This window comes from Poecilia reticulata, linkage group LG12, assembly GCF_000633615.1.
Source record: "Poecilia reticulata strain Guanapo linkage group LG12, Guppy_female_1.0+MT, whole genome shotgun sequence".
Taxonomy (NCBI): Eukaryota; Metazoa; Chordata; class Actinopteri; order Cyprinodontiformes; family Poeciliidae; genus Poecilia; species Poecilia reticulata.
The window spans coordinates 12,557,880-12,578,619 of NC_024342.1; the positions used below are offsets into that span (position 1 = coordinate 12,557,880).

Consider the following 20,740-nt stretch of genomic DNA (forward strand, 5'->3'; position numbering starts at 1 on the left):
GCAGGTGCGTTTGTGATTACCGCGGAGAAACTGACTTCCGGTCAAATTTACCTCGTAAAATGATAGAAAAGTCAAATTATGCAACTGAAACATGTGCCTGATGCAAATACACATTTAAAAGTATTAAATAAATAGAAAAATGTTTGAAAATATAAAGGTTTTATTTATTTATTTATCTTTAGGCCATCATTGCTAATCTCAAAAGGAGTTATGTAGCATACGCTAATCTTGACCTATTTTGTTTCTAGTGAGAGTCGGACGAGGCAGACAAATAAAAGCTGCGCACATACTGAGAGAAACAGTCATTGCTGTATCAACAATAATATCTAACGCTGATTTAATTACTTCTCAGAGGAAGGGAAACATTTTTGGAAATATATCAGAGTGATGATCTTTTTTCCCGAAGGTTGCTAAAGAAGCATTTAAATCGCTCCCCTTCTCCTTCAGGAATAACTTAAAATATTTTAGGGTTTTTTTTATTTTTATTTTGAACGTAATGTAGTGAATTTCTTCGACGAGAACAAACTAGTAGCCAATTAGGCTTCAGGTTCCTTGTGCCGTTGATTTCTGAATACATTGGGAAAGATAATTATTATGCTTTCTATATTAGTCTAAAATTTAATTAAGGAATGTATGAATATTTTTAGAGATGACAATTTATTATAAGCACATATTTAAGTTATTGTGAGTTTATGCATCACCCCACAGCTGTGAGTCTAGATCTCATTAGCATGCAGTTAAATGTACAGATTTTTCTTCTTTCGTATGTGAACATAATGTCCTCATAAAATAATGCATTTTTGCATGTTATTTATTGGTTTCCAAATACTAGAAATGTTAGCCTGTATCATTTTGCCTCCAGTTTTTCTATGTTCTTAGGATTTGTAATGCTTTTAAATTACATGTTTTGTGTTCAAATCTTTTTTTTTTTTAATTAAAAAATGGCTTAATTAATTTCAATCTGGCATATCTTTTGTCTTAAAACAAAACTCACTCATTTGTGAAAAGCAAAAGAAATGGTTTTGAATCAACATCACAGTTCTCTTTTTCTTTGATGTTTTTGTCCCTGTAAAGAGTTTCTTAAGCACAATGCTTCTTTAAAACAAATACCACCTTTAGTTTTTTTTATGGCTGCAATGAAAAAAATAAAAGCTTTATTTAATAAATAAAAGCTATATAATTTTATAAACATAAGTGAAGAATTTACATGTGAAAAGGAAGGATTTAAAAGCATATGTCCACATTCAAAAGTCCCAGTACCATGAAACCTATACATTAACGGCTTGCCTCGGTGCCCCTGCTGTCTCAATCAAATGCCTTCAGGTAAAACTAAAACCATGAGAAGAAACAAACTTGAGTTTGGAGGAGGTTTCACTATTTGATACAACACTGAATGAATCAGAAATACTTTCATGCTAATTTGATTGATTCCATCACATTCTGATTTTCAAACTGTGGCTCCAAATGGAAACTCTACAGTAAGTACTGTAAATGTAAACCAAAATTAAATCTGAGAGACGAAATTAATTAAAATAAAATTTATTATAGCTCTTCAGTTATTTAAAACAAAAACTAAACTCAGACTAAAGAATCAGAAATGAAAGATTATCGCTGCCCTCTTGCAACAATATTCAGTTTCGAGTGTTTCACAAACATCATGTAGAGTTTATAATTTTTCTGAAATGTTTGTATAAACTGGATGATAATCTCTTAATTATGAAGGTCTGATGAAACAATGTTTTTGGGACTGAACTCAACAGAAAGTCTAGACAGATTCAAATCTCCTACTATTAACGATGAACAACATGGACTTAAGATTATTATCACAGTATTTACTGAATAATAAAAGTCATGATAGAAAGTATAAACACACCATTATTCAGGGAAATAGTCAAAGCAACACAAATAAAAACTTACAAGTAACTGAAAAGGTCATTTCAGATTCATTCAGTAGTTCAATGTTACTACAAAGCAGCTAAACATAGACTGCATTCAATAATATTCTTAAACATATTGACATTAATTTCTGCTTTAATGGAAACAATAGTTAAAAGGTCAGAGATGAAGAAGCTTCCTCTTTAAAACTCAGAGTTTCAATCTGATTAATAAGATTTTATTTAGACTCTGTGCTCTTCATGCCGAGATCATCAGAGCTGCTRCTTGATCACTGAGATCTTCATCGGTACGATCTTTACTGTTTGATCAGTGGAGAAGAATGGAAACATCTTGTCAGTGAAGGTGTGTGTGAAGGTGTGTATGTGTGTGTTAGTATCCAGATCAGAGAAGGACAGYTTTCCTCTGTCCCAGTCCAGTTTCACTCTGATCCTCTGGAGATTCTTCTGGACTGAGAGACGTGTGGGAGGAGCTGGTGGAGAATATGCTGAGTATTTACCTGAAGATAACCCAAAAACCAAAAACCCAGACCGTATGAATCCCTTCCTCTGAACAGACTCTTCTAACACACCAAGTTCCCAGTATGAACTGTCTCCAACATCAACATCCCAGCTGTGGTTCCCTGAGTTAAAACCCTCAGAACTCAGAACAGAATGCCGCCATAACTCAAATCTCTCTGGATTATCAGGAAGCTGCTGATCCTCTCCTTTTCTCCCATTGGTCAGATTTTCAGACAGATGGAGGTTTGGACCAACCGTGTTTGKGTCCAGATCCAGAGGAGTGTAGGTCACCATGTTCTCCATGTTGCTCCAGATGTTGAAGGCCAGGTTGCCCAGATGTTTGGCCTGGTCTATCAGAGCTCCTGAGGGCAGCTGTGGATCCTCCAGCAGGGGGCAGCGCTGGACTCTTTCCACTGCAGCCTTGTAGTTGTGCAGGAATGAGACGTCTKCAGCTCTCAGCTCCTCCTCTGTGGCTCTGACTGTGTCTGAAAGAGCTGCTATCTCTCTGCTCAGAACCTCCATCTTCTGTTTCRTCATCCCTCTCTTCTGCTCCTCTTCCTCCCTCAGTGCAGCCAGCCTGGCCTCCTCTTCCTCTGCTAGAAACTGATGAAGCTGCTCAAACTGCTCCATAATCTGCCTCTCTGTGTGTCGGGCCTGGACCTTCAGGTGCTCTGCTGTCTGATCAAACTCCTCCTGAAATTTCTTCCTGAGCTCCAGCTTCTTCTTTAAAGGCTCCAGAGTTTCCTGAAGGTTCTTCTTCTGTTGCTGAGCAGCTTCATCGATGGGTCAGAATCTGTGCTCGGTGTGTTTTTCTGAATCTCTGCAGATGAGACACACTGGCTGCTGATGGTCCACACAGAAGAGTTTGAGTTTCTCAGAGTGCAGACTGCAGAGATCCTCTGAAGCTCTCTGCTCTCTCTGCTGTAAGAAAGTCTCAATCAGATTCTTTAGAACCAGGTTAACAAGAGGTTCAGCTTTAGAAGATCTCCTTTTACAAACTGGACACTCTCTTCCTAGTTTCTCTCTCCAATATTTCTGCAGACACTCCTTACAGTAGCTGTGGCTACATGACAGAATAACCGGATCCTTAAATATTTCCAGACAGACCGGACAGCAGAGATCATCATCTGATCTGGAAGCCAATTTGTCTGAGTGAAGCTGAAATCACAGCAGACAGAACGTCAGTTTCTCACCTGTAGAAACTTTCTTAACTTACTTTCACTTTGATTTGCTTGTTTTTTTCTCCTGCAGCAGTCTGTGTCTGTGTCTAGTTGCTCAGTTCTCTTTGTTCTCCTTGGTCAGTGTTAGTTTGATTTGAGTCGGTGAGGAAGTCAGGTGTAAAAAGTGATCCTCGGGGTGTTAACTCAGTGAGGTTTTTTTTCCCTCTCTGAACTGTTTTCTGTTTCTTTTTGAGTTCCTGTTAGAATTAGTGTTAAGGCAGATAGATGACGCCCTCTTGAGGATTTCCAGTAAATCTGCAGTTTTAGAAAAACAACATAATACTGGTGGTGATGGTAGTTTTTGGTGTTGAGTGAAATTCTCTTTGTTGCAAAAAAAACATTGTGAATCAGAAATGTTTCGACACAAATTTCATCAATTCTGTGCCATTTTTTTCAAACTGAAACTTGAAATCCAAGTACTGTAAATATTACACAAAATACTATAAATGAAAACCAAAATAAAATATATCAGAATAATACATTTAAGTAAATAAAAATAAAATCTACTACAATAGAAGAAATGCCCACTATTGATACCTGATGAACCTCCTCCATCTATGCTGGCAAAGAGCGACAGACATTACTCATTATTAAAGCCGACTTACTGATTGGTAGATGAAGATTTGACTGAAGGAGAGTCAAACTGTTGCTTCGTTTAACCAAGCAATCACTGAACCAACAAATTAACCAGTCAATCTGCTTATCATGAAACCAACAAATTAACCAACCAGCCGGTCATCTGTCGACAATCAAAATTTGTTTTCTCTTGCAAATCTCTTATGTAATTATTATTAATTATGATTCAATATATATTATTAATGGAATTAATAAAGTTAGTTTATTTATTTAAATCAAGGCGCCATCCCTGACCGTGAATCATAAGTCAAATATGCCCATGTTCATAAATTGTGATCTTAATTTTCCATGAGCCATAAATATAAGTGCTCAGGCCTAGCTTTAAGCTAAACTAGGAAATGTAACTTCAGTGCTTTTGTCAGTCCAAGTGCGCTAGCTGAAGGTGCAGAGAGGCCGGTCCTTAGTAGCATAGACATAATAAAAGAATATATTTCTCATGTACCGCTCTCTCCTATTGTTGTTAACGAGATTATATGATATATGTTTTTCAGGCGCAATGACATATCAGCGCATTTAATCTATCATAATACGCTTCACTTTTTTTTTTTACTGGAAACCTTATTCAAACAGTTATCATAGCTACATTTACAAGGGATTTTATCTTTTAAGTGTTTTTGAATTGTATTGATACATGGTTCGGCATATTTAAATATGCTTAGTGGGGGAAACAATAGAATAGGAATGGAATATTCTGATATTGATGTATGATTAGCATTTTACAAAGCACACAGCCGTAAATAATTTTTAAATATATACATCAAAACATATTTATATAAGGGCTGCTCAGTAGCACAGTTGGTAGAGCTGTTGCCTTGCAGCAAGAAGGTTCTGGGTTCAATTCCCAGCCCAGGTCTTTCTGCATGGAGTTTCCATGTTCTCCCTGTGCATGTGTGAGTTTTCTCCAGGTACTCTGGTTTCCTCCCACAGTCCAAAAACATGACTGTCAGGTTAAGTGACCTCTCCAAATTGTCCCTAGGTGCAAGTGTGTGTGCACACATGGTTGTTTGTCCTGTCTGTCTATGTGTTGTATTTATATAAATATACCAACAAAAATAATGATTAATACTGATTATAGAAAAATATATTTTTCTAATGTGTGTGTGTGTGTGTTAAAACTGTGTATGTAGTTTTTTCCCCATGTTTTCCAGCCAACGAGTTTTAGCTTCAAAGTGATTCAGCAGCTGAGACTGAAATAACACTGACAACAAAAAAACTCTCCTAGTATAGAACTAAAAGAACTGTTACACAAAAGTGTTTCACTGTAAAGTTTGTTTAGTTTGTTTTGTTGGAACCTGAACAGCAGGGCCGAGCTCAAAACGTGATACCGCACCTACTAATGGCACTTCCGCTGACACATGCCATTAGGCGTCACAAGTGCCACTGTTTTCGGGGCTAGCTGTCAGTGTTGCTACTGACTTTAGCATCTTCCAAGGGCTGCCGCGACCTCATACTGGTACCTCCCACGCCTCACGGACCGCTCTCGCTTATCGTCGCTGACGAGATTTAGGGCGGCCATCTTAGAGCGGTCGACTGCTCCACTCAGCGTTAAACGTTTGGCAGGCACAATTACTATTTGCAGATTTAATCTTTCATAACATGCTGTTTTGTTACTACTACAGCAGCCGCTGAAGTGAGGAGCTAGCTGTTGCTGTGACTCTGCAGCACTTCTCTATAGGAAGAAACACATTGACAATAAAAATCAGTCCACAGTTCGTTATTTCATTACTTTGGCTGAATTATGATAAACTGCCTTATGCCTTGGAAAACAAAACTAGCAAAACTGCTTCACTCAATCATTTTCTAAATGTATTTAAGCATTAATTTGAATTTGACATTTGTACCACAACTTTTAAAATAGTGTTGCTTAGAAAGTTTAAACCATCTCTCCAATCAAATTTTGAAGTCGCATACTAACAAACTCCGGCTTTCCAACAACATGACAAGACAGAAATTTAAAGAGCAGCACCAAAAGCAAATGAGGTGGAATAGCAGTGCTTGCCAACAATTAATGGTACCATCTAAGACATGTCACTGTGGAAAATCATCTCTGCTGCTTCAATATCAAGCTGTTTTACAGTGTTTCTCAACCCTGGTCCTCAGCGCCCCCCTGTCCTGCATGTTTTCGCTATTTCCCTTCTGCCACACACCTGAATTGTATATCTGGGTGATTAACAGGCTTCTGCAGTAATTGACGGTCATGCAATCATTTGAATCAGCTGTTCTGGAAAAGAGGCACATCTAAAACATGCAGAGCAGGGGGGCGCTGAGGACCAGGGTTGAGAAACACTGTATGTGATGCCTTCAGTCAAGGGCATCTTCAGATTCATTGCAAGACTGCTTCATTGGAATACTGCAGACGACTTTTAATTTCCTTTTCAGGTGAATAAAGTATTTTTGAGCTAAAATAATTTTTTTAAATAGTCGTTTTTCGCAAACTGTTTTTGTTTTCTTTACTAATGTAGGTCATTTGTAATTTCATGACTCAATAAAGAACATACTTTTTCTAGAGGTGTTATTAAAACCATATTAAAACCATTTTTATAGTGTCAACTAATTTTATTTCAAGAATAGGTTTATATGGCCAAAGTATAGACTTTAAGTAAAATAATTAGCATTAAAATTTTATTTATTCCTCAAATATGGCTTTCCCTATAAACCCTGAGAATTAAAATAACATGTTTAGGATTTTTTGTTATGTTTTTGAGTCCCCCTGTGTCTCTCTGTTTGCAAGCTCATTCCCAACATACTCCAAACATGCCAAGGCCTTCAATACAGAAAGCGCTCCTCCACCTGATTAACTCATCATCTCATTAATCACTGCAGTCCTACGGCCTGTAATCTCATTAACCAATATTTTTTGGTTAGAGCTTCTTATCAAGAAAAGCAGCCATCAGTGCCCTTTACAGTTTTCACACCTGTTACACTACAAAGAGCACTTTGGTTTCGGTTCATCACGACCTATCACATCAAGGTCTTTGGATCAGAGACATCCACGCCTTGACGCGTCTCTTCAAAGGACTACAAAATGAAAAGGCGGGATTATAAAACTGTGTTACAGCATCCCGCAGGGACCAGTCTGCATCTGCTCGTGAAAGTGTCTTCATCATAAATGGGAACTATGACCGGTCTCGCCGTGGAGTTGGCGTTTTTTCTTCTGGTGGATTTGGTTTTGAGTCCCTGTGCGCAGCCATTTCACGGGATGCTTCCCGACGCGCTGCTCCGAGGGATGGCGGGTCGCTCCGTCGGCTCCAGACGCGCCGGAAACAGGCTTCCGTTTTACATGATGCAGCTCTATCGGACGATGAGGACCGAGGATCGGACCAGACAGGACATCCCCGTCCTCCACGAATCCGACTCTGTGACCAGCCTAGTCGCTAAAAGTGAGTAGTACTCCTATTCAACATTGTAGTGGAACATCCGTCTTATTGTCTTAAGTTAATAGGTAGAAAAGCTGTTGCATTCTATTCCTTTTTTAAAAATGTATTTGACCAACCAGTTCCAAATAAGATGGAGAATACGGAGTCTTCTTTATCATCTTTGTCTAAAATTCTCATTTCTTTTTCTCCAGGCTGCCATCAGATCGGCGAGAAATGGTCAGTTACCTTCGACTTGTCCTCCATGTCTCCGAGTGATAACATCCACCTGGCTGAGCTCCACATCCGCCAGCCTGCCTTCGCAGAGTCTTCCACTGCCTCTCTAGACATCTATCACTCCAACTGGGAACGGTGTTCTGATACGGACTGCTCAGAGAGCAGGCTGCTTCTGGGACGCCTGAGAGCTCATCCAAGCTCAGTGGTCTTAACCTCAGCATGGAGAGTATTCAACATGACCAAAATGATCCGTCGCTGGCTTTATCAGAGACCCCCAGTTCAGAGAATGGAGGATGGTGTAGCTCAGGTGAAAGAGGATCATGAGCAGCAGAGAATCCAGCACCCAACGGCCAACAGGGTGATGATAGTGGTCTTCTCTAGGCAGAGCCCACGCAACCAGCGAATGCCAACACTGATCCGCACAGCAGAACACTCCAAGCACGTCAACCTGGACAGGGTGCCGACTGCCAGGATGAGGAGCAACAAGGCAAAGAGGCATGGACAGAAATGGCAGAGACAGAGAGACACTGCAAGGAAGGAGAAGCAAAGTAATCTCTGCAGGAAGGTGGACATGTGGGTGGACTTTGAGAAGTTCAATTGGAGCGAGTGGATCGTCTATCCCAAACGGTTCAATGCTTATCTTTGTGAAGGGACATGTCCTACACCTGTAGATGAGATCTTCGCTCCAACTAACCATGCATACATGCAGGTAAGGCTAAAATGCTGCAGCATACATAGCTAATGATACCAATGCCTATTTGAGGAGATATGATCTAACAACTTTCTGTTTTTCCTTACAGAGCCTGTTGAATCTTCACCAACCAGACAAAGTACCAAGCCTGTCTTGTGTGCCCACACGCCTGGCACCACTTTCAATGCTGTACTACGAGAACGGGAGGATGGTGATGAGGCATCATGAGAATATGGTCGTGGAGGAATGTGGCTGCCACTGAGATCAAACAAAAAGCGGATAAAAAGAAGCAAGAGCCAGAGAAATTAAATCAGCAGGGAGGGAACAGCTGGACTTGAGATGGACTCTATTAACAGAAGCACTATTAGATTTTTACAAATACATCAAGTTGTGCCTTTTATGCACAAGCTGTACTCAATTTATGTTCAGTAACTTATTTTTTAATGCCAATGAAAAAATAAGAATGGTCAGGGCCGGCCCAAAGCATAAGCAAACTAAAGCAGCCGCTTAGGGCCCCAAGGCCACCAATGGGCCCCCTCAGTGGAACTGAGTTTTTTTTTCTTTAAAAAAAAAAAAAAAATTCTGTCATTATAATATCAAAAACACACAATTTCACTATGAAGTGATTTGTTTTTACAATAATATATATTTGATAATGCATGTAGAAATTATTTTATTGATAAGAAGAAAAAGTAAATTGTTCTTGGGGGCCCCCTGGTGGTCGCGGTAGATACCGCACGTTTCGCCGGTGTCAGTAGAGAGCATCCAAACGTCCAAAGCTGCGTTCAGAAGTGAAGTTAGCAAAACAATGTCTCAAAAAAATTACTTATCGTTCGGGAGGGAGAAAAGATAGAGGAAGACTAGAAAAAAGGCCAAGATAAAAGTTTGTTTTAATGTGCCATGGTAATGTAATGTAATAATGTAAAAGAGTTGTAAAGCTGCTAATAGAAAATTAGCTTTAACGGTCCATTTCAACTGCCAAGCATTTATTTATGCTAGGGTCTTTGTGTTTGTGTGAAACTGAGTTTTAACTTTAAATGAGTTGATTCTCATGGTTGGCTCTGTATATTTCTGAGGTTTTTTCGGCTTCAAAACGCCGTGTTTGATAACAATAATTAAAACTTCTCAATGTTTGACATTGTCTAGCAAAATGTTTTCACGTCAGGCTACATATCTGCTACATCGATGAGCTGCCCTATGCTCAAATAATGTTTGTGGCTAAAACAAACAATATTTTTACATCAACTTCTATGTTATGTGAAACTTCTGTTAAAATCATTTGAAGGCACAGAATCAGTCTCAACTGGTATAAATTAAATTTTTAGCTACTGGCGTAACACTTAAGAGAAATGTATTTAATCAAAGAATGTCATGAATATGTGTGTATTTATGCCATCTTAAGTTTGGCTGCACCGATTGCAGTTTTCTGGCCAATCCCTGGTTACTGATCTTTAAAAAGCCTGACCTGCTGATACGAATTTCTTTTGTCTGAAATGTCGCTAAATATAGCAAGAAAGTCACTGAGTTGGCAACAGTGCAGTGAATATTGTTAATGTAAACATGCAGACCTGACCTGGTGGGTCGATCTGTCAGTCAAACCTCTCACTGCAGAGCAGAAGAGGACAGAAGCTGATTTATAAACCTTTACTGACGAAGGTAAGATAAGGGGATATCAGCTTCACATGTAAGGATCAGCAGATCATGATCCCCCAAAATTAAGGAAATCGGCGCCCAGAAATCAAATGGTCGATAAATCAGTTGGCTAATAAATGTATCCTAAATTATACATGTATATAATGTAAACAGCATTGCCAGAGATGCAATAAGTTTATCGCAGGTGTGCGAATGATCTAATGATAAGTCTGCTGATTGCAGCCAGTCCACATTGTTAGCAGAACCAGAGGGCCCCAAAACCAAATTTCGCTTAGGGCCCCATGGAGGTTTGGGCCAGCCCTGATACCGACCCATCTGTATGTTTGCTGTGTATTATAATAAATTAGGACAATTTTGAACGAGAACTGTTATGTCTTTTATTACAAAAAATGGTTTTAGAACAGTTTGTGTAGAACTGACCCCGTTTCATTAGCTTTTTCCACCCAAAAATTCTGGATTATGATAAATTTTTCACATTGGTCAGCTTTAGCGGTGAGATGTTTCTTATTTCTCAGCCAGCTCTGGGTGGACATACTAGTATGTTTTGGATTAATTATGCAGTGTCCAGTTTTGCTTCAACATTTYTTTTTTAATGGTTGCACATTTTCTTCAAGCACTTTCTGATAACATAGTAAGAAAAAGAAAACATTGCAGAAAAGAAACAATAGTTTAGTTTTGGTTACAAAATGTGTTAACAGAGACTCACAGTAAAAAAAAAAGTTTAAAGCTCCAACATAGTGGTTTGTAAAAACTATAAGCTTATTATGTAACATTTTGCAGCCAAAACATATTTAATTTTGATCTTGGTTGAGGTTTAATTAGAAAACTGCATGAAATTATTCTTTAATGATCTTGGAAATTAAGGAGCAAACAACTGATGAGTGACAATAAAATACAGTCATATAYTTTTAAGACTTCTGCTGATAATTCATATAACTTCACAATCACTTAGTGTTCAAACAACTGCAAGTAACACAAATACATTGACTTGAAATTGACAAACAACGGGATCTCACAGTATGGAACTTGTGTCTGCTGCCCTCATGTGGCCATAAAAGTCATCACAGATTGCAAAACTAGGTTCCCAACTACACTAGAGCTCCAAGTCTACACTAGACTTCATATATTATATTCAAAGTAAATATAAGTCACATCAAAAAAAAAAAAAAACTTTTTAAGGAATTACATGTCATACATGTGATTTAACAAAGTGGAAAAAAAAAATTTTAGTTAATGTTTTAGGTTGAACATTTTAGCAAATATTTGACATTAGAAAACACATGGTTGTTTTCTGTCAGATTATAAAGCTGACTTAGACTGGATTTGTCATTTCAACCATTTCACAACCACATAAATGTTAGCATTACTTCATTGCTTATTGCTGCTAACATTTAGATGTCCATTTCAAACTGGGCATCTTCCGCTGTAAGAGAAAGCAAAAAAAAAAAAAATTTAGTGAAGAGAAACAGGAAAGTACAAAGTCAGCTGGCAAATAAAAAACAGTACCAGAGTTTTCCTCTGTGTTCAGGCTGTGGTCATCTGCGTTGTTGCTAGGTAATTCTTGAGGCTGGTTTTCATTACTRGACGACTCTGGGTCAAGCGGCCTTGTGACTCCGGGAATATCGGGAAGTTTGGGAGGCGTACGGGTCAGAGGAGAGGTCCGACACTGCAGCAGGAACTTCCTGTCGTAAATGATTCTGGTGCCTGCAGGTGGCAGCGATAACACAGCAGGCAAAAGTTATGACTATAAACTACAAAAAAATCAAAGGAACCAGCAGCTGATTATGGAAGTATTTTAAAGTGTGCTATTGCAGGTTTTCTTTCCCACCAAGAAAAACTTTATAAATAGTAAGACTATCTAAAAATCCATAATAAAGTGYGACTTYACCTATTATCACATCTTTAAAGCTGTCTAAAATAAATGTCTCTTTTTTTGTCCAAAATGTACATACAAAGTTTTAGTTGCTCCCAGAATAATCCAGTTTGGCTCACAACTGTAGTAAAAAAAAAAAAAAAAGTACAAATGTAGCATACCAGAACAAGTTGTTGCAGATGGACACATTTTCATAAAACAATTGATGGCAAAAAAACAAAACAAAAGATATTTGGCTTTTTCTAACATGGTTTGCCATCTTCTTAAATTCATCGTACGCAAGACAACAAACATGCTGTCACTTTATCTCAAAAGCAGACTGAGGCGCACTCTCTCACCCATGCACATATGGCTGAGAGTCAGACAAACACAGATTCCTATTTCATCAGTGTGACTGCAATGATGCCAGACAGCCTTGATTTCATAAAGTCAAACACAGAATTAGGATGCCACCATGAGGTCGCCTTTTCGTAGAGCAAAGATAAGCAAGTAAGACTCTTTTTTCAATGTTTCAGACCAAAGGTGATTTATAGATCCCTTTTTCCAAAACAATCTGACCAGTTAGTAAAATTTTGTGTTTATTTAGCATCAATATTTGTGGCGTATGAGAACTTTTAATTTAGAGAAGTAGTCTTTCTTTATACACCTTGGTGAAACTTTTAGATCTCAAATCTTAATTTGACAGTTTTGACACCAGGATTTAGACAGAACAAGAGTTAAAACAGRTATTTATTCATGTATTTACATGTTTAATACCCAACTACAGATGTGGTAAAGTCCATTTGATTTCTAACAATCTAACAGGCGTTTTATATACTTCAGTTTTATTTTCCAACAAATGTGAGAATGATGGAAGTAAAAAAATAAAAAGTGCACCAATTTTTTTCCAGCGATTATTCTACTACAATCAAAGGAACTAATTTATTTCAGCATTTTTAGAAAATCTTTGATAGGGGTGCAAGTCCCGTAGTTGTTCAAGGCTGCATGTAGAGGAAYACAAATGAGTTAAATAAATCTTGTAATCTAGAAAGATAAAAAAAAATGTTGAAATGCATGAAAAATGCTGTTAGTGACAAGTGAGTTACTATTYTCTGTTCTTTATGACCAAGAATCTAGACTTGAGTCCCAAACGTTAATGACATTGTGTATTATCTGTTGAACCGGTCTGAGCTGGTAATGTTACAGAACATGTTATCAGTAAAAACGAGCATGTGCATCCGAGCCAGGTTTTCACAGCGGGTAGGACGGGATAACACTTTTATTTTAACAAAGGCCCCATGCTGGAAGTGACTCCAGGAGGGTCCAGGATGTCTTTATTTCWGAGWTTATTGATGACTGGTTAGGGYTTTGTATATATATAAATATATATACTCTTTTTATTTACGTTTTCATTGCCAACATCAACATAAATAGACTTTTACTGTAAAATGAATAACACAATGCAACGAACAGTAAAACACTATTTTTGTTTTACAGCAGTAGATTAAAGACTTTCTGTTTAAGAGCGTTGACTGTGAACACATGTTGCATCTCTAATGTTTAACCTTCTGTAATTATTTCAGAAAAAATACATTACCCATTTTATTTTAAGGTGGAATAATGGTTGAGCTATTCAGTAATTTCAGTTTTCGCAGTTCWTACAAAATGTGTCAACATACAAAACGCAACAGCTGAGAATAAAATGTTTCTACTGTGAAAAACTCAAAATCTACAGCAAAAATACTGTCCATTTCATCACCTAAGCACAGTTTTGAATACAGTAATAAAAAAGCAATAATATAGCTTTCAGTTAAATTTGAGTAAGTATTAACTGAATTAATTTCCATAATGTTTAGTATTACACCTCCTCTTGTAAACATGTTTCTGCAGCAGCTGAAAGAGCCGCACTATAAATAGTTTATGACTGACTGCATGTTTTCCGTATCTGGTTAATGTTACTGAATCTGAAGTTTATAACCTAATAATAAAAAAATAAACACACACACACACACAAAAAATCCTAAACTTTCCACCATCTGTCAGGGTCCAACGCATATGTTTACCTCCTGGCGTGGTGCTGAACAGAGTACCTCCCGGGGTCGTGGAGAACTCCTTGGGCATGTGGGCTGCATCGTGGATGGCGATCCTCCGGACAGCCGGGATCTCCAGGCTCCTGGAGGTCTGTCCCGCTGCTGACATCTCACACACGGAAGCAGAGTCGATGCCGCGCACGGTAAAATAATAATAGCAATAACAACGTAAAAGCCTCTGATTTCAATGAGTAAGAGCCGCCACTCCACGTGGTAGAGAGGAAAAACTCTAAACAAGTGACAGCGTTCCTATAAAGCRTCACGTGAGGGCAGCGCTCTGATTGGCTGGAARCAGGGGGCGTCAGAAGACGATGGTTTTGGGATATGTAGTTTCCGCTTTGCTAGCTGTCAAACCAGCTAAGCATTGGTGTGTTGAAAAAGATAAACAAGTTACATGAATATTTGTATTAAACACCTAATTTTACTTTTTTAGAGAATCACGGTGACTTAAATTAAGGGTAAGGAAGTATTTCAGTTAATACTTTATAATGCCATTATGTATAATTACATCTGTATTGCCATTGCCATGTCTTGCACATACAGAAAAATATATATATTYTGTCCATACTCGTTTGCAAAATAGAGTACATTGGATACAAAAGATCTGGGAATATCAATTTGCAAGTCTTGAAAATCAATTAGTCTTGATCATTTAAACATTTGTTTTAGATTTAAATTCACCATTGAATTAACATAAGTCCCCTGAACTTTTCCATCCATCCATTTTCTTGCACCCTTTTTTCCCTCAGTGGGGTCGGGAGGGGTGCTGGTGCCCATCTCCAGCCAACGTTTCGGGCGAGAGGCGGGGTACACCCTGGACAGGTCGCCAGTCTGTCGCAGGGCAACACAGAGACACACAGGACACACAACCATGCACACACACACTCACACCTAGGGGCAATTTGGAGAGACCAATTAACCTGACAGTCATGTTTTTGGACTGTGGGAGGAAACCGGAGTACCCGGAGAAAACCCACGCACGCACAGGGAGAACATGCAAACTCCATGCAGAAAGACCCCAGGCCGGGAATCGAACCCAGARCCTTCTTGCTGCAAGGCAACAGCTCTACCAACTGCGCCACTGTGCAGCCCCCCTGAACTTTTGTCAATTAAAAATACTAAAACACACRATCATTAAGCATTTAACTACAAAAGAAACTCTCACAAAGTTATGTCCCATCTTTTCTGTTTATTAAGTCTTGTAAATGGTAAGAGCTGGTGTACAGGGTAACATGATCTATACATATCTTCATGTTTGATCGAAAGGCTTGTATACATATTCACGTTTGTTTATCCTCTCCAGGACAATACAAAAGAAATGAAAACAAATGGTCATAGCTACAAAGCCTCTACATTCCCCATGATGTGGGTGTCGGCCTAAACTAGATAACGCTTAAAKAACATCCATAACAACTCTATGAGGGTGCATAGCATTCTAATTAAATATATTTTGTCATATTTATACATACATTTTCATAAAAACCATCTTTTTTTGTGCATGTGCGCGGTTGCATTCCTTAGGATAGAGTTATATGATATTGCGTTTACACTGTCATGTATCCAGTCTAAAGGAGTATAAGGTGATCTCTATTCTTTGCAACAGTTAATATTTTACAATACTCATTTTAAAATACATTGTCGTAGGTTTACACACCCTCTTCACTCACATGCTTGGTAGAAATGTCTTCTTTCTTTCTTCGTCTGATCCGACAAGGTTTGTTACCCAGTGTTGTCATGCACACGCACTTTCACACCAAACGCACAAACATGGTGGAAGGGACGCTTACCACAGTACAAGAGAGTTCTTCTCAGAGATGAAACAAATTTAAAGAACAAGAAAATCGTTTAACATATTTTCTTATGAGTGAGCAGGGTAAGAAATTTGAGTGGTGGTTCTTAATATGGGTGCCACAAGCTCTCTGAAAAGAAAAAAATAAAGTGAAGAGCATGTCACGCGAGTTTTAAATCAATTGTCTGCATGTTTGTTGGCTGCAGATTGAAACCCATCCCCGAACTGCCACYGACTGTGAAACAAAAATCTGGTATGCAATACAAAAATAATGYAACATCAAATGCATACATCTTTGAGATTTCAGTTTTGCTTAATTTAGTGAAACCTTACAGGTCGTCAACAACAATGTTATCCTTTTACCACTTAGGGGCTGGCATGGGTGATGACAGATAAGCTAGCCTCAAGCCGAGTACAGTTTTTAGTTAAGTATTCCAAAAATAAGCTGGGCTCATTCCTTTTTAAAATGAAGTTGATGTTTGGAGATTCTATTGAGAGCCCACCACATGGTCTTTCATCAYCCACAGAAGGGTCATGACCTCCAGTTTGGGAACCACTGACCTAAATAACTGTACAGCTGTCAACCTTCTCAAACGTATAACTGAAAGTTTCAACTCTCCCTAAACCCCCCCACCCAAAAAAAAAAAACTGTTACAAATTATTTTACACACTTTATCTGTGAAAGTGATCTATAAATTTAGGCTTCGTGCCTCACGTCACATATTAGGTCAAATGGTTTTCTTTTAAAGCTACCATTATCAATAAAAGCACTAAATGGTGGGAGTACAGAGTGAATATTTGTGGTAGTGCTACTTTAACACAGGTACAACACAAAATACATTTTATATTGGAGTACAGACTAACATRGTGCTGACTGATATTGTACTCTGAAAATTTGTGAATAAAATATAGCTGAATGACAGAAAATCTGGGCCCCGTTTCATCCAGATAAAGCTGATTTGGTGAGATTGTACAATGTATCCAAGGAGCATTCTCCACATTCATTGGGTAAGGAGATACATAAAAGTCTTTCAAACAAATGAATCTTTTATTGCAGTAGCATAATCTAAGAGAGTTAGAGATGATGATGCAATGCACTATTACAAGGCTTCCAGTGCTGTTAAAAGAGAAACAGTGGTCAGTATGACTGCAAGAGCAGTCCATTTACATTTATCAGTTAAAGTTACATTAGAGCCTCGCAAACTCTACATGTTTATGTTTGTGACGGATGGACTGACAAGATTTTCTTCCGCCATGCCTCACATTAGCATGTGGATAACGTAGAGCGGTTGCTATGGAAACACAGTAACCCCAAAATGCTACTCATTGAAGCCGTTCTTAGCTTAAAATTGATTTTATTTCYATCTCAATTGACAGAGGTTCCAGTAATTGTGACACAGGTTTTTGCCTCCCCCAAGGTTATATTTCTCTACAATCTTCAGTGTAAGATTATGCTACTGCCAGTAATTTTAGAAAGTGCTGGATTTCAATTCAAACATAAAAAAAACTAAACAAAAARATATGAAAAAAWAAATAAATAAATAAATGCAGTCATCTCTGCTTCTGGTTACTTTTTGTTCATCAGGTGTTAAAATGAAGTGGGATAAACAAAACCCATTTGCCAGGGCTGCAACAAGAGGACTCATTCAGACGCATTAAAAACTACTTTTTGGTCTCATCTGAATCAATAGAATCTGACACACATCTATAAACAAACCTTTCTGTTTCATGCGGCCCCATAAAATAATAATAAAAAAAAAAATACACAGATTTCCCTCTTCGAAAGGACCAAAAAATTCACAACCCTCGTTTCCGGTGCGCCTGCCTAGACTCAACCTCATTTTCCATCGAGCGATCCGTATTTCAACACTATTTTCATTTCACATAGCAGAACAAAAAAAACAAAAAAACCTGAGTGTAAAATGTGATGTTATAAAACGTGCTATTATCTGATGAAGGTTGCTTGCATGGAGAGCATATGAAAAATATGTGCATTCATTCTGTGCTGCACTCATTCAGGCTACAGTAGCATTTACAGTACTTGTGGGATAAAATAGTGTTGAGACGCTCCAGAAACGTGTGCTACTGTGATACAAAGTCTACATAGTGCTGCTGTCCGGTTTCTGCATAAAGTGTTGAAAGATACATGACTTTCAGTAATGTGAGCTTAATTTTTTTTTTTTATTACATGTGTGAAACACTAATAGCCTTAATAACTCAGTGAAAGCAACACTGATTTTGGGTGACTCCATCTCAACAAACAAACTTTTAAAAAATAACTTCAGCGAAATTAGATTTTCTACGTTAGTGCTTTAAACAATGAATAACGATAATAGTAATATATTTAAAAAAAACATCACAGATCATAATTGCTGGACAATCAATCCATCTTTTCTTTTTGTTAGGCATTATTGCTGTGGCAAAGCTGTCTGACATTCTGACATTTCAACCATAAGTTTATTTTGTTTGTTTATGTGCTTTTTCATGTTCTATATCTGAATGTACTGAGGCTTGCAAAGGTATTTATATAGAACATCTTCAGGATTCAGGATTCAGTGGTTGTCATGCGACAACCACTTTGGGGATGTTTTCTGCCACATACAGCCCTGTTTTTGTCATTTGTTGATGRAAAGCGCATGGCACAACAACAAGCCTACAAGGGGTGCTTTAAATGAAAAATTATAACTTTAAATTAGAAAACTTAAAAAAAAAATATGTGTGTAACCCTGTAATCGTAGGGTTGCTGTTGAATATACCTATACTTTTTTTACTTGTAGCAAAACATTCACAACAAYATATACTCATCCTTTTACCTCACAACTGTGCAGTATGCGGTCCCATCARAAGATGGGACCGCATCTTCAGAAGTATCAGAAGATGTTCACAAAGTAATAAATACCTTTGCAAGCCACRTATAGAAAGTTCACGAGTCTGGGGTCAGTGATAACCGGACAGTCACAGTGYTACCTCTCTGTCCACGCTTTATGTTTTGTCACCTGCAACTTTCACACTTGCCAGGAATTTTCCAAGCAATGTCTTAAAAGTCAACTTCTTCAGTATTTCTTCTATGTCTTTTGTATTGAATGGATAAATAAAAATTTGACAGCAAGATGCCGCAGCTGACACAGATAAAAAAAAAAAAAAGATGGAGCAGAGAAGTCAAATGGATAGAGGAGACCTGCGATTTTTACTGCATATAAACGAGGGCTACCAGTAAAGATGGCTCAAAATGAGATATGCTACCAAGAAAAACCAGAAAAATCTCGTAAGGAAGGAAAAAGTCAAGATATTTATCACAGAGCTGCTGTGCAATGCCGTCAAGCAACCAACTCATTTCCAAGGAAAACATTCCGATGTCTTTAGAACACATTACCCCTGAAGACACGAGGGAATTAAAGAGATCCAGTTCTCTACCAAAGTCAAACAAAGTGGAGAACCAAAGCGGACAGATACCGAAGAGGAAGCGAGCTCGTCTAAGGATAAATCTAAATAAAAACATAGATACACGCAGACGAGAACTCACAAGCGGGGAAGAGCCGGCGGCCTTCTCTTGGCAGAGGTCGAGCACGSCGTGACATCACAGAGACAACAAGCCAATCAGGGGAGGGGGCGGGMGAGGCTCAACGCAGAGCTCGAAGCAAGGTAACACATGCGGCAGAGCAATTTAAACGCACACACACACGCACACACATGTCCACAGAGCATAGAGTGCATATATCACATTAAGAATAAGAGGAGGAAGRGTCCGATGACAGAAGCATTGGCTCAGCAGAGGCTTTGCTGCATATACAGCCGTCCTGTGAGGGAGTTGTGTGTTCTTTTTTTTTTTTTTGGCTGCAGTGTTAACGGACTCAACTCGCTGACAAACGGCTCCAGTTAGTGGGCATGAGGTCCTTTAAAAAGGCCTATGACCCATGCACGGGCCGGCCCCTGTACCTTSAGTTTTTTTACTCCTTCAGTTTGTAGATAATGACAGTTCAAAAGGTCAAAGGGCATGCACCAGCAGTTATCATGCGATTACAGTTCACAGGAAGCACTTTGTTGCTTTTTTTTTTTCCTTAGTTGTTTTACGAACATTTATAGTTTTTTTTTTTGTATAAAAATGAATTACCATGCCTCTGTTTAGTTATATTTTTCTTTACAAATGTTATAAAACTACAAGTTCAACTCCTCTTTTTGTTCTCGTCTTCTTTTGTTTTGTGGTGCTTCATGATCACAGGTTGAGGATGTTTCTGGTTGTCCTGGTATGTTTTCTCCACTTCCTCCCCACATCTTCTAACTCTTCATTTCCATCTTCGTTCTGGTCGTGTTTTTGTGGTGGGTGTTTTGGCAGTGGGTTTCCGGTCCTGAAAAAAACAAAATCAAACAAACAAAAAAAAAACAATAGAAATATAAAAACTGATTTAATATGCATACAAAATTATTTTGGCCTTCTAAAATTTTACGATGAAAGCGTAGACAACGACATAATCAAGTTTTCAGAAAAGGCTGGGAAGCTGTGTAAAATGCTGTTAACAGCAGGAGGTCATGATTTGAAAACACTGAAACATGGAAAACAGAAACATGCTAAATTGGCAGMAATGAATTTCAAAATGAAAGAATCTGAATATATTCATTGACAAATACTACTGTAGTTGACAATAGGTGGTAGTAGTGCCACCCACATGTTGACCATAGCACGGATACTGCTTTGTAGGCTGCCACCAGTGCTAATATGTTCACAGGAGGCAGTCAAAATAAAAACACAGTAAAGTCTTTTGTAGGCTTCCCACAATATTTCCATTTCCAGATGATTTTCCATACTCAGATTTAAGCTTTTCTTCGTT

The 20,740-nt window shown here is 38.2% G+C and overlaps 3 protein-coding genes and 1 pseudogene across 11 annotated transcripts in view; 1 reads left to right on the forward strand and 3 right to left on the reverse strand.

Annotated features, from left to right (window-relative positions):
* Positions 1-1,248: 1,248 nt before the first annotated feature.
* LOC103473900 (nuclear factor 7, ovary-like) lies at positions 1,249-5,765 on the reverse strand (annotated as a pseudogene).
* Positions 5,766-7,412: 1,647 nt separating this feature from the next.
* Positions 7,413-8,792, forward strand: LOC103473901 (nodal homolog 2-A-like). The gene is made up of 3 exons (XM_008424550.2): positions 7,413-7,629; positions 7,818-8,548; positions 8,640-8,792. Exons 1-3 carry the CDS (start codon positions 7,449-7,451, stop codon positions 8,790-8,792), a joined length of 1,065 nt encoding a protein of 354 aa, XP_008422772.1. The 5' UTR covers positions 7,413-7,448.
* Positions 8,793-10,546: 1,754 nt separating this feature from the next.
* Positions 10,547-14,381, reverse strand: LOC103473570 (eukaryotic translation initiation factor 4E-binding protein 3-like). Its single transcript, XM_008423904.2, has 3 exons — positions 14,099-14,381; positions 11,690-11,887; positions 10,547-11,606 (listed from the first exon to the last, which is right to left on the reverse strand). The coding sequence occupies exons 1-3, from the start codon at positions 14,232-14,234 to the stop codon at positions 11,575-11,577; spliced, it is 366 nt and encodes a 121-aa protein (XP_008422126.1). The 5' UTR covers positions 14,235-14,381; the 3' UTR covers positions 10,547-11,574.
* Positions 14,382-17,277: 2,896 nt separating this feature from the next.
* Positions 17,278-20,740, reverse strand: part of LOC103473571 (ankyrin-1-like) — a 37,668-nt gene continuing 34,205 nt past the window's right edge. For all 9 annotated transcript variants that reach the window (XM_017307821.1, XM_017307817.1, XM_017307815.1 and 6 more), the window contains one exon: positions 17,278-20,260. Coding sequence is in view for 2 of the 9 variants with exons in the window: in XM_017307819.1 (XP_017163308.1) it covers positions 20,198-20,260 (63 nt within the window). In the remaining 7 variants the exon portion in view is untranslated. The remainder of the gene's footprint in view (positions 20,261-20,740) is intronic.